Source organism: Cajanus cajan, chromosome 4 (assembly GCF_000230855.2).
Source record: "Cajanus cajan strain Asha chromosome 4, NIPB_CcT2T_4, whole genome shotgun sequence".
In the NCBI taxonomy this organism is placed as follows: domain Eukaryota; kingdom Viridiplantae; phylum Streptophyta; class Magnoliopsida; order Fabales; family Fabaceae; genus Cajanus; species Cajanus cajan.
The window spans coordinates 20,318,622-20,333,288 of NC_138520.1; the positions used below are offsets into that span (position 1 = coordinate 20,318,622).

General features: G+C 42.0%; 2 protein-coding genes across 2 annotated transcripts; both read left to right on the top strand.

The window, feature by feature from the left end:
- Window positions 1-456: 456 nt before the first annotated feature.
- On the top strand, window positions 457-1,416 carry LOC145957227 (uncharacterized). Its single transcript, XM_083073448.1, has one exon. It carries the CDS (start codon window positions 457-459, stop codon window positions 1,414-1,416), a length of 960 nt encoding a protein of 319 aa, XP_082929574.1.
- A 771-nt stretch (window positions 1,417-2,187) lies between these two features.
- LOC145957228 (uncharacterized) lies at window positions 2,188-2,598 on the top strand. Its single transcript, XM_083073449.1, has one exon. It carries the CDS (start codon window positions 2,188-2,190, stop codon window positions 2,596-2,598), a length of 411 nt encoding a protein of 136 aa, XP_082929575.1.
- Window positions 2,599-14,667: the final 12,069 nt, after the last annotated feature.

The window sequence follows — 14,667 nt, forward strand, 5'->3', positions numbered from 1 at the left end:
CACTCTCGCGAGGCCCCACAGCCGAGAGACCGACACCACCGATCCCGCTCAGCCGAGAGGAGGGATCATTCACGACATTCTAGGGAAGACAACGACCGACCAAGGAAAGTGATAAACACCATAGCTAAAGGGTTCGCCGGGGGAGGTTCCACCTTTTCGGCACGGAAGAGACACCTCCGGGCTGTGCGATCAGTAAACAGTGCGAATCAGCCAAAGACACCGAGGATGCCACCAATAACTTTCTCCGATCGAGATTTTCGTGGCGTCGATCCTATTCAAGACAACCCCATGGTCATTTCGGTCGAAATGCACAACTGCATTGTGAACAAAACCTAGGTCGACTAGGGGAGCTCGGCCGACATCTTGTATTGGATCACCTTTGTGCAGCTAGGGATCCGAGAGGAGAGCCTAGAACTGTATCACGAGCCGCTGGTAGGTTTCTCCGGCGAAAGAGTGATGACCAGAGGGTGCATTGATCTATACACTCGTTTTGGATTCGACCAGAAGTCTTTTCGAGAGATCAAAATTCGCTACATTGTAGTGCACGCCCACACATCGTACAACATCCTGCTAGGCCAACCCTCCATTAATGCACTGGGAGCCATTGTCTCAACCCCTCACCTATGCATGAAGTTTCTGTCGAGAGATGGACAGGTGATAACTGTGCATGCCGACCAAAAGACGACGAGAGAATGTTACCTCTCTAGCCTGAAGGTGCAGCCAATTGCCGACCTCCCAACGATGAAAGGTGTGAACGTAGTAAGGCAGGAGGTGACGAATGGCATTGACCTCGACCCTCGGATAGGTGAAGAAGAACGGATCGAGCCGGCAGAGGAGCTCATTCCTTTTCAGCTTGGCCGAGCCCCCAAGCAGGTCACACACATGGGATCTCAACTAGGCGAGGTCAACTCAAACCGGGTCAAACGTGTGGTCCGAGATAACAAAAATCTCTTCGCATGGACAACATCAGATATGCCAGGAATAGATCCCAAGTTCCTTTGTCATCGGCTCACCGTATGCCGAGACGCGCGACTGATCGCACAAAAGAAAAGAAAAATGGGAGATGAGAAGAGAAAGGCTGCAAACGCCGAGGTGCAAAAACTGTTGCAAGCTAAGTTCATAAGAGAGGTCACCTACACCACCTGGCTAGCTAATGTGGTGTTGGTCAAAAAGGTAAATGGAAAGTGGAGAATGTGCACCGACTACACCGACCTCAACAAAGCTTGCCCCAAGGACGCCTATCCACTCCCCTGCATTGACCGACTTGTCAAAGGTGCGTCCGGGCACTCCATCTTCAGCTTCCTCGATGCCTACTCTGGTTACAACCAGATAAAGATGCATCGGCCGACGAGGAGAAGACGACGTTCATCACCGAGAACGCCAACTTTTGTTACAAAGTCATGCCGTTTGGACTGAAGAATGCTGGAGCGACCTACCAGAGGTTAATGGATAAGGTGTTTTAGGGGCAGATCGGGCGGAACATCAAAATTTATGTGGATGACATGGTGGTCAAGTCCAATTCCATGACCGACCACATAGCAGACCTAGCCTAAATCTTCGGTGAACTACGCAAGCATAACATGAGACTCAACCTCGAAAAATGCACTTTCGGGGTCAAAGGAGGCAAGTTTTTGGGATTTATGCTATCAGCCAGGGGAATAGAGGCAAATCGAGACAAATGCCAAGCTGTCCTAGACATGTGAAGTCCGAGCAACCTCAAGGAATTGTAACGACTATCCGGAAGGTTGGTCGCCTTATCTAGATTCTTGCCTCGCCTGGCCGATAAAATCAACCCGATGACGAAGCTCTTACGAAAAAGTAAGGCTTTTTTTGTGGAACGAGGCTTGTGAAGAAGCTTTTGTAACCTTGAAGACGACTTTGGCGACGCTGCCGATCGTCACGAGACCCGAGCCTTCGAGCCCACTTCAGGTATACTTGGTTGTATCCGAGGAGGCGATCAACTCGGTTTTGGTACAAGAAAAAGAAGGCACCTAGACTCCCATATACTTTGTCAGCCGACTACTACAAGATTCTGAGACCCGGTATCAGCTGATAGAAAAAGTGGCGCTCGGTTTGGTACACACTTCCCGATGCCTAAGGCATTATTTTCAGAGCCACCGAGTGATTGTACACACTGATTGCTTAATTTCTAAAGTCTTGGGCAAGCCCGAGCTAGCCGAAAGAATGATGGCTTGGTCAGTTGAGTTGTCTCAATTCGACATCGCCTTCAATCCGAGGGGACCGATCAAAGCCCAATGCCTAGATGATTTTGTAAATGAACTTCACCCACATGGCCAGTTCGAAGAGCATTGGTGGATCCTCTACGTGGACGGCTCCTCAAACTGCCAGGGGAGCGGGGCAGGAGTAATTCTAGAGGGACCCAAGGGGATAACTTTAGAACAGTCTTTGCGGTTCTGGTTTAAGGCTTCGAACAACCAAGCTGAATATGAAGCCCTGTTGGCTGGACTAAGGCTAGCCGAAGACATGGGTGCATCGAGAATCAAATGCCTAACCGACTCCAAGGTGGTAGCCGAACAGGTAGGTGGTAATTTCCAAGTGAAAGACCACTACATGATGAAATATTACCACGCCTACTAGAAGATGAAGGCGAACTTTCAAGAGGTATTGGTCGAGCACATTCCGCGTGAGAATAACACCCGAGCCAACCAGTTAGCCAGGTTGGCCGCGACTAAGAAGCCGGGCCAATTGAGAACCATCATTCAGCAAGAAATCAATCACCCTAGTGTTGAAGCGATGGTAGGAAGTATCGACTCCGACCACACCGATCACAACGACTTCCCAGACTAGCGAGGCAAAATCAAAGCATTCATCACCAGTGGGGTCACGCCGGACGACCCGACAAAGGCCAAACGATTGAGAACGCAAGCCAGTAGATACGTCATCATTACGGACCAGTTGTATAGACGCGGCTTCTCCACCCCGCTACTCAAATGCCTAGACCCCACAAAAGCGGATTATGTGATGCGCGAAGTGCACGAAGGCATTTGTGGAATGCATTCAGGTGCAAGAATGACAGTCTCCAAACTCTTGCGAGCCGGGTACTATTGGCTGACCATGAATATCGACTGCTCTACTTTTGTGAAGAAGTGTCAAGCGTGTCAGAAATATGAAAATTTTATCCACCACCCAGCCGAGCAGCTACATTGCATTCCTCTAGCATAGTCGTTCGCCACATGGGGGCCGACATACTCGGACCTTTTCCAATAGCCAAAGGCTAGTGAAAATTCCTCATCGTAGCCGTGGACTTGTTCACCAAATGGATTGAAGCCGAGCCCCTGACAAGCATTTCAGACCACCAAGTTCAGAAGTTTCTATGGAAGAATATCATTACCCGCTTCGGCATTCCTTCAACGTTGGTAACCGACAATGGCCTTCAATTCACTAACTGAAAGCTGAACGAGTTCTTAGTTAGCCTAGGAATATAAAACAAGGTCACTTCGGTCGAGCACCCACAGACTAATGGTCAAGCCGAGTCGGCCAACAAAGTCATCTTGACATAGCTGAAGAAGCGATTAAGAGAAGAGAAGGGAGCATGGGCCGAAAAGTTACCCGAGGTGTTATGGGCCTACAGGTGTACGCCCTAGTCGACCACACAAGAGACCCCTTTCTGTCTAGCGTATGGATCCGATGCAATGATCACAGTAGAAGTCGGGGAACCATCATTTTGCTGAGCCCACTTCGACGAGTCGAACAACGAAGTCGAGCTCCGAGCAAACCTAGATGTTGTAGAAGAAATCCGAGACCAAGCCTTAGTTGTAGCCGAGGCCACCAAGCAACGCTACAAGAGAAGATTCGACAACAAGGTGAAGCCTAGAGAATTTCGCAAGGGAGATCTTGTTTGGAGAGTCACAGGCGAAGCAAGAAAAGATCCTAGACAAGGGAAACTTGCCCCAAATTGGGATGGACCTTTCCACGTACGACATAACCTACACAACGGAGCTTTCAAGCTCGAGCACCTGTCAGGAGAGCCTATCCCGAGAACTTGGAACTCTACACATTTGAGAATGTATTACAACTGATGTAATAGTGCACTCTTTTCCTTGACCGACTCTTTTTTCCCTAAGGAAGGTTTTGGGTCGGCAAGGTTTTTAACGAGGCACTCTATTAATACAAGACATTTTTAAATATTCGTCAGGCCATTTCCTACTTTACCGCATATATACGTTTAAGTCGCGCTTATGCAGGTCCAATCTTGGATAAAGCATACGCCGACACCGATCAATCCTCGGCCGATCACCCAAAACGTGCACTCGAGCCTGACAAGTTTCCCTCCCGATTACCCTCATCGGCTAAGGACGTACCAAGGCCGAGCACTACGACTCAACACACGTCGACGCCGAGCAATCCTCGGCCGATCACTCAAAACGTGCATTCGACCCCAACAGGCTTCCCTCCCGAGTACCCTCCTCGGCTAAGGATGTACCTAGGCTAAGCACTACAACTCCGAGTTTACATCAACACCGAGCAGCCCTCGGCCGATCACTCAAGACGTACACTCGAGCCCAACAGGTTTCCCTCCCGAGTACCCTCCTCGGCTAAGGACGTACCTAGGCCGAGCACTACGACTCAACACAGTGCACTCGAGCCCGACAGGTTTCCCTCCCAAGTACCCTCCTCGGCTAAGGATGTACCTAGGCCGAGCACTACGACTCACGAGTTTACATCAACACCAAGCAGCCCTCAGCCGATCACTCAAAACTTGCACTCGAGCCCAACAAGTTGCCCTCCCGAGTACTCTCCTCGACTAAGGATGTACCTAGGCCAAGCACTACGATACGAACACGCACCGACACCGAGCAATCATCAGCCGATCACTCAAAACGCGCATTCAAGCCCATTAGGTTCCCTCCAACATTCCCCTCTGGCTAAGGAAATGCCTAGGCCGAGCACTACACATCGAGACCGAGCAAAATGCTCGGCCGACCACTCCATCACCGTAAATTCAAGCTAAAAGGTTTCATTCGAGAATCCTTCTCGGCCGATGATGTACCTGGGCCGAGCACTATAATGCACATTTAAACCGTGTTCTAAACCGAGTCGTAACCACAGATCTAGGCCGACCACTACATCATCGACGATCACTTTTTGGCCAAACACCATGATACCTGGCTTCAGCTAAAGTAAACATGTACACCTAGTAAACTTATGAATGCCGATCACTATGAGGCCAAGAACTCTTGAGCCGAGCACTCTTGCGTGATCCGATAAAACACACCGAGTATCAAATCGTGGCGAATACACTAATTAAATTTATCTCCTCGGTCGAGCCCATAATTCGTCAGAATCATAAAGTTAGGCATAGTTAAAATCACTCATCCTCTCGACCGAGAACACGAATCGGTTAAAAGTTTTACACAATCAGGATTGAACATCGCAAGACAAAAGCAAAACCCAATATCATTAAAGTTTGGCCGATCATCACGACTAATTACACAAAAAATATCATCTTTCACCGACGCCAATGGCCAATTACAAAAGGCGCTAATGGCCAGGTTACAAAAAATAGTCCTAACCCTAACCTACTGCTACCCAAGCCGACCCCTACGCAGCAGCCAAGTCTTTTGGATTCCCATCGCTAACCACATCGATGACAGGATCCTCCTCCTTCCTGGTCACGGGTACTTCGGCTTGAGTCGAAATACCTCGGCGTGGGGCCTCTTCATCAGGTTGGGCGCCGTGGGAGAACTCGACGTAACTTATGAATTTCCCACCGTAGAAATCCTGACCAAACTCGAATGAGAAGTCGACTGGAATATCCCAAAAATAGTAGGTCTATCGAACAGCATGTTGGAAGTCAGCGTCATGCTGGTCGAGAATCTTCTCGGTGGCCTTGGCCTTGAACTTGGTGGCGGCCTCGTTTAGCCGAGCAATCTCACCGGCGGCAGTAGCGGCCTCAGCCTTCATCTTTTGGACCGTCAACTTCTAGTCGTCGGCCTCCTCCTATGGGCGTCGGCGGCCCTCTTCAGCTCTTCGGCCGACTCAGTGGCCTTAGCGTTGGCACTCAACGCCTCTTTCAACGTGGCCTCGGCTTCTTTAAGCCGCCCCTGGAGCCTTTCCTCCAAGATGGTGGACCTCATCATAATATGCTTAGCAATCAGAGAGGTCCGAGCATCAAGCTCATAGAAGAGCTTGTACTTGGCCTCTGAGGACATCCCCTCCAAATATTGAAGTCCACCACCGGAGGTTAAGTCCAAGCCGACCAGATTCTCGGTCTAGGTGTTCGACATGAGAAAGTTGGAGCCTACAACAATCGCTGGAATGGCGAAAGCACCGCAACCCGACTGCTCCAAGGTCAGTTGCTTTTGGCACTTTGTTGAAGAGCTCGGTCGTTCTAATTCAATGTTCTGCTCAGCCGAACGCACTCGAGCCGAGCTCACTTTCTTCTTGGGGTCAGCCAAAGGAACCAGAACGTTCGAAGGCTTCTCCCGTTGAAGCTTCAGGGCCGACCTCATCGGCAGCACCTTCCCACTGGCCCTCACAGCTTTTGCTCGATTCGCGAGCATAGCAGTCACATCCAAATCGTGGCCGGCCATTAATCCTGTAACAAAACAAGTCTTAACATCAATTCAAAACACTGCTACATTACCGAAGTTAAGAAACATACCTAATAGAGTAAACTTAAAATTCGGAATATCGAATATGTATAGGAGGCCTCGGAAAGGCAACCCCTTCGACAATTTGTCGAGAAGTTCCACGATTTCTCGGTCCTCGGCAAGGAGCTTAGACGCGGCCATCGCCTCAAAACGCGTCGGGTGCTTCGTCCAGTAGAAGGGGAACAACTTAGACCCCTCTCAGTCATAGAAGCAGTTGTCCATGTTTGACCCCCAGCGGATCTTAAAAAATCTACTCTTAAAACCCTTATATGACGATGTAAACGCTCTTAGAAATCCATGCTTCGGCACCCGAGCTAAGGAAACCTACTTCACCAGCTTGCTCGAACGGCAAATATAGTAATAGAGGAAGGAGAGTGGTCGGGGAGTAAGGCCTAGGCAAAGGCATAGGTTCCGGAAAGCTTGCATGGCGGCCCAAGCATTTGGATGCAGTTGGTTCGGCGCTACGTTCAGGACTCGGAGCACCCCCATTTGAAAATCATCGAAGGGCAGCTTTATGCCGAGATCTTGGAACTAGCACATGTAGGCATAGAAGTAATCCTCCCCTGTCGACCCCTCTCCCTCTGACCCCAGCTCCAAGAACACGAAGTCAGTGTCCGGCCCATCATCGTTGCACGACTCGGCGATTAAGGGCAACTCGTCTTCCCTACTTCCGAAACACTTCTCTAACGTCACAAACTTATCGACTAGCCCCTGGTCAGAGAACAATGAGAAGTAAATGCCTACCTCCCCGTCCACCCACTCGTACCTGGGCATCTCAACCGTCCCATAGTCAATTTTTACCCGAGTACTTACAGGATCCACGGCCTTGCCTCGGGCATCGCTGACCACATCCGCTTCATCATCACTCACTTCGGCGAGGGGGGCCTTCTCGTTGACGCGTGCCGAAGGCACTGCTAACGTCACGGGGGGCGACACCTCAACCACTTCATCCCCACTATCTTCTTGCTCGGCAAAATCTGAGGGGAACACCACCTCGCATTGCAAAGGGGGCAACCTAGACACTTCGCTTCCGTCCTATCCTTCTTTCCCTGATGACGCACCCGACGCCTCGGACGACGTCCAGCTCCTAGCCGAAGAGTAACCTCTTTCCATTTAATTATAGAGATTAAAGCAAGTAAATTCCCACACACCCCCCTATTTATAGGCAAGGTAAATGGGGGGAGGTGAAAAGAAGCCCCAAACCCACAACCATTGGATCTTGACCATCCAACGGTCTAGATTTAATAGCCATTGGGCTTGTAACCTCCATAGCCAGCATGGCATACTCCAACTATACTCGCGGAGGTCTCGGCATAGGCCTCTCTCCATCTAGTGACCGTAGCTATCGGCAGACCTCGACCCTAGCTTGGAAAAATTGCGTAGCAATGCCGAACCCTCATCCGAAATCACGAAAAAGACGAACACTCAGTCATCGAATAATCGTTCCAGGCCTCGGAATCGACGACTCTCCTTCTGCCGAGGCCACTACCATCTAGCGGTCGGCCAAAGACAACACACCGTGAATGGGATTGGCAAGTTTAAATATAAGCCGACCACCTTTCATCACTGATCCTCCACTACGGGAGTTCCTTTCTTAATACCCGATCCGACCGACATGAGGTCTGACGGATCCTGACCACACCGACCACGACCGCACGAGTGAGCTAACCACTCCTAATTCAACGGACCTTGATATCGGCTAGAGTAGTTGGAAAGAGACTCCCTATCACTATTTACCCTCCTTGTTCTTGCCTAGCACTCGCTACACAGCAGAAGCTACTACAACACGCTTCCACAGCTACTCTCCAAAACGTAATCCTGCCTATACGTTTCTCCCAAGGTTATCCTTAAATCAAAGCTCCACACTATAGTAAGGCCGACCATACCTTGCACAATGTCGACCCCAATCCCATCTAAAAAAGTCCTAGTACGTATCACCGTCTTCGTCTTTCTCGTCCTTGACGCTGCGGGGGTTGTATACTGGATGGTAGCCGATTAGGCCGAATACCCGAACACCCGACCCGACCGACCCAAAATGACCCTGCCGAGAATGCCAACCACCTCTTACCTAAGCCAAACATGTTGGTGTGCTCGGCCAAGTTACGGATTTATGCCAGGACAATTAAGGAGAGGTTAATTTACGTAATGTCTCGGTTTAGTCCCCTAATTTTTCGGGGCCAGTCCTTAATCACGGCCCAACAAGAATCTCTATAAATAGGACCCCAGTGAGGTATGTAACTAACTTTCAACTACCACATTTATCACGCCGAGCACTTACTTGAGCCTTGGAGTGTCTTTGCAGGCACCCCCGCTCACTTCGGACTACCCGAAAAGGAACGAGAAGACCTAGACCCAGGACCAGACCCGCAACAAGCAGGATAAGTAAAGTGTGTATCCTAATACAAGAACAATTGGTATAAAAAAAATTATATCTTTAATTAACTTAAAAATTACAATTTATATCATTTTATGATAATTATTATAAAGATCCACAAATTTATTATTTATAATAGATATCAGTGTATTGTCGTTAAAGTCATATATATATATATATATATATATATATAAGGAGGGATCCTTTTACTCTAGGATTAAGTCTACATAGACTTACTATGTTCAATAGCTCATGTTCTACATCAAACTTCAAGATCTAACCGTTCAATTTAAAATTCTTAATACATAGATCAAATCTGCAAATTTTTAAAAAATTTGAAAATAATTTGATACTTCATTTCATTAATTCAAATTGACGGATAATCATAATAACACTAGTGCAATTTTTATTAAGTATTACACCGTTCAATAACTTTATATTATTTGTAAATTTTGTAAATCTAATCGTTAGATTGAAAGTTCTTTTCTCATAGATCACATATACAAAATTTTATATTAATCCAAGATGATTTGATACTTCATTCTTATAAACTACCCTACAATGGTCAATCAGCCGGTCATAATTAATTTTGAAAACCTTTTTTTTCTTTTTTCGATGTTTTGAATAAAATATTGGTGGCGACTCCTTCGAACATTGTCTAAAACCATCGGTGAAGGTTTAGTTTGATTTTTGGACATTTTATAGCTGATGAGATTTTCAAAATGAAGTCCAAACCATCTATATAAAAAAATTGGAAATTTTCGGGTTCTAACACTTGCTCCCATCAAAATCATGATCGTTGCAATCCAAATCACATGGAAAAACATGCAAGGATAAGCTAGATTTTAGAAATATAATATTATAGGAATAAAATATCTATACTACTCACCCACATGTAAATCATCAATTAACAACTAATGACATATAAAAAATAATATCCTTTGAAAAAAATATCTTAACATTTTCTATCAATTTTTGTAAGAGGTAAAATATTATCTTCGAATGTTGAAGCAATACACATATCCCCTCAAACCAAAAAAAAAAAAAACAAAGGCCCCAGAAAATGTTTAATTTTGATTTTAGGGAAGAAAAACTCTCTTATCCTTCGAATTGAAGGGAGGAGAAGAATATCTTCCTATAAAATTTGTGTGTCTACTGTTGATTCCACAATATTTTGTTCATTTGTAATTCCATCAAATTTCCAATAGCTACGGTACAGGTTTTTGTCTAGTCTTTCTAATTTCTAGCACCAAAAGGTTTATGTGTGGATATAGAAAAAATCACACGCGGATAGATTACCAATATCAATATAATGATTACGTGGGCAAGGCAAAACTATAGCATTATCTACGTGAGTTTAATATTGGTATAAAAAATTTATATCTTTAATTAACTTAAAAATTACAATTTATATCATTTTATGATAATTATTATAAAGATCCACAAATTTATTATTTATAATAGATATCAGTGTATTGTCGTTAAAGTCATATATATATATATATATATATAAAAGGAGGGATCATTTTACTCAAGGAATAAGTCTATATAGACTTACTTCATTCAATAACTCGTATTTTACATCAAACTTCAACGATCTAACCGTTCAATTTAAAGGTCTTAATACATAGATCAAATTTGCAAATTTTAAAAAAATTTAAAAATCATTTGATACTTCATTTCATTAATTCAAATTGACGGATAATCCTAAAATTATTTTATACATTGATTTGAATTAATGAAACGAAGTATCAAATGATTTTCAAATTTTCTAAAAATTTGCAGATTTGATATATGCATTAAGAACTTTAAATTGAACGGTTGGACCGTTAAAATTTGGTGTAAAACATGAGTTATTGAATGGAGTAAGTCTATGTAGAGTTACTCCTAGAGTAAAAGGATCCCTCCTTATATATATATATATATATTTATATATATATATATATATATATATATATATATATATGAGGGTTATAATAACACCGGTGCAATTTTTATTAAGTATTACATCGTTCAATAACTTTATATTATTTGTAAATTTTGTAAATCTAATCGTTAGATTGAAAGTTCTTTTCTCATGGATCACATATACAAAATTTTATTAATCCGAGATGATTTGATACTTCATTCTTATAAAAAAAAATTGACATAATATATTCATTTCAAAATATACTAAAATACGAATATTTTGATTACCTTCAAGTTGTTGTTCAATTTTAACAACATTTGATAAACATGTATAAAGTGATATGAACTTTCAATCTAACGGTTAGATTTATAAAATTCACAATTAATATAAAGTTATTGTGCGGTGTAATACTTAGTAAAAGTTACACCGGTGTAATTAGAACCTCCCTCATATATATATATATATATATATGGACAAGGGTAACATAATGGCATTATTTATATTTTTAAAGGTTTATTTGTATTTTTAATCCATCGACTATTATAATTATGTAATTTTGGTTTTCAATCATTCAAGTATTATAATTGTACGATTTTAGTTTTCTAAATTTTAATTGAGCAATTGTAATCATTCAAACATTATAATTTTATAATTTTAGTCTCTCATTAAAAATCTAATATTTTTAACATATATATATATATTATTACTAAATAATATATATATATATATACAAATTAATAATGTTATAGATATAAATTAATATATATTAACATAATTTTACAAAAATATCATTATATTAGATAAGATAAACAAATATATTAAAAGAAATAGAACTACATCAAGAAAATTTATTATATTTTTAAAAAGAGTGACTAAAATCACACGATTATAGTTTGAGGAACTAAAATTGTTCAATTTAAAATTAAAAGATAAAAATTTCACAATTACGATAATTGAGAGACTAAAATTGCTCAATTAAAATTTAGAGGACTAAAATTGTACAGCTGCAATACTTGAGGATCAAAAATTATAACGATCCGACAATTCTTAAACTATCACAACTATAACATAAAAAGAATTATGCAATGAAAACTTAAGTCACTTATCCTAGGTTTATCATGTAGCAAAACCTGGAAATAATGTGTAATGACCCGCTATGTCCATTACACTTTGTGGAATTACCAACCATTAGTGGAACTACTCGTATGCTTAGCATTTTATACTTACTCATGGATATGCACATTATAACATGTTTATAAGTGCAACTAGGAACAACCCTATAAATATATACAGTATATCACAATCATCTAATATAAAATAGTATAAAAACCTAAGACTTAGTCAAGCACTACTATACAAACTGTCAAAAGCAGTCCAATACTACACCATCCAATAATGGCCCAACAACATCTCCATAAAATCTGCTTTGACTAACCCTACCTTGTTGTAGATACCAGATTTTGTTCGGGTTACCCCTTCTAAGGCCGAAAGGCCTTTAGAACGAGAATAGCAACCATTGAGGGACCAGTAAGGCACTAAAATGGACCGAGACAAAACCTAGGAGGCCTAGAAGATGCCACAGCATGCAAAACCCTAATTGTAGTGCAAAATAATCGTTCCTAACCTCAAAACGGCCGTCCCCAACTCATAAAATGAACTAAAACCCTAGTTTGCAATGACCATTCCAACTAGATATTTTGAATGTTTTTCTGAGGCACAGAATGGTCATTTCAGTGTTGGAAACGATCATTCCCCTTCCCTATGTGCCTATATAAGTGTGCCCAAGGCTCATTCTTCAACACTTCACTCACATAGAGCAAATACCTATCAAATTCAACTTCCTATCTCTTTATGTGAATTTTAGACTGATTGTGAGGCTTTTTGTAGAGCAAAAGTCTACCAAATCACGTTATTGTACGCATTCTTGAAGATTCTTCATAAAAGCTTGCTCCGAAGGTTTTAATTCTCTCTCTCTCTTCTTCCCTTTTTCTTTCTTTTACTTATTTTTACAACCCTATTCCCATGCAATGAGTTAAAAATCATGTAAATAATAAGTGTTTAACTGGTTGAGAATAAGGTTTTATCCATAACCCTATTTGCATGTAATTAATAATTACGATGTAGATCACATTCTATAAATTAATGTAAACTATTGTATGATTAATAAAATAAAAGGGGTAAAGATTTAATTATAATTTTTATTATGCTAAATTTATCATAGGATACCGAATTAGGGCGTCGTGTGGTGCCTAATACCTTTCTCACGTGTAACCGACTCTCGAACCTGATTCTAGTTATGAAGACCATAATTAATTTTGAAAATCTTTTTTTTTCTGTTCCTGATATTCTGAGTAAAATATCGATGGCAATTCTTTTGAACCTTTTTAAAAACCATTGGTGATGGTTTAGTCTGATTTTCGAGCATTCTAAAGTCGATGAAATTTTCAAAACAAAGTCCAAATCATCTGTGGGCAAGATCAAAATTTTTGAAGTTCCGATAGATGCGACACCACTAGGAAAAAGCTAAAAGAGGGTCAGGCCCATTTAGTGATAAATTTAGCACAATTAAAATAATAATTAAATTTTTACCTTTTTTACCTTGTTTGTAAATATTTATTTCTTAGTATGACTTTGATAACTGCTTGTTTGTTTAAGTTCCCACACTTGTTTGAAATAAACTGTACACGAACCTTTACACACTAAAGTTCCCTCTATACCTGGGGGTAAGAGAGATGATCATATGGAGTGGTTGATGTATGGCCGGTAGTAGAAAGGGTTTTAGCTACCCACAGGTCATTGTCAGAAATCACGCTCAAGGTGATAATTGGTTATTCTAGCTCAATAATTTGGACAAGCCACCGATGTTTGCCAGTTGACAATAACAGGGATACTGGGTCCCTATAATGGGGGCACCTTGGAGGCCTTTGAGACCGGTGAGAACAGTTAGAATCACCTAATACCACGCATCTTTCTATAGGGACGTCAACCCATGGATTCAAACGTGACTGTTCGTGAGTGTACGTTGTTTGCATATGTTTGTGCATTTATCTGTGTACATTGTTTGTTATTTTAAATAATTCCCCTAAGATAAATAAAACACTCAAAACATAAAAAAAAAATGCATTATCATGTGAGGAAAGCTTAAAGAAAAATGAAATGAAAAAAAAATCAACGAGAAGCATACATCTCACACATTCCTTTTCTAAAAGAAAATTCATCTAGGATCACTAGAATATTTCTAACAAAGCCTAATGAACCCTAGTTAGTGTAACCTTTGTCACATTGTAAAACATTATGAAAAGGAGCACCTACATCAAGGGTTACGAATCACCTTCACCTTCGAAGAAAATATAGGTTTCTTCGAAGAAAGGTTACTTAGTCTTTGTTAGAAATCTTTTTGCATTCATTCATTTACATTAGCCTGATAGAACATATTCCCCCGAAGGTGGCTTTTCAACACTTCGTTCTAACAAGGGCTCAAAAAGGAAGTGTAATGCAGGCCCTAGAAGAGAGGAATCACGCGCTTTCTGAGGAGCTCACACAAGGAATAGATAGCCAAGATGTTCAAGACCATGAACAAATTGCAACACGACGACAACAATGCCAACAACGTCAGGGACAACTCTAGAGATCATCTAAACACTCTAGAAGAGATTTTGAGGGTCATCGAAGGCCATCTGATAATGTACTGTCAAAAAATTGTTGCCTATACTAGTAGTGAGAAACTCTTGATACACTGCTTTCAGGAAAATCTATCAGATGTTGCATTA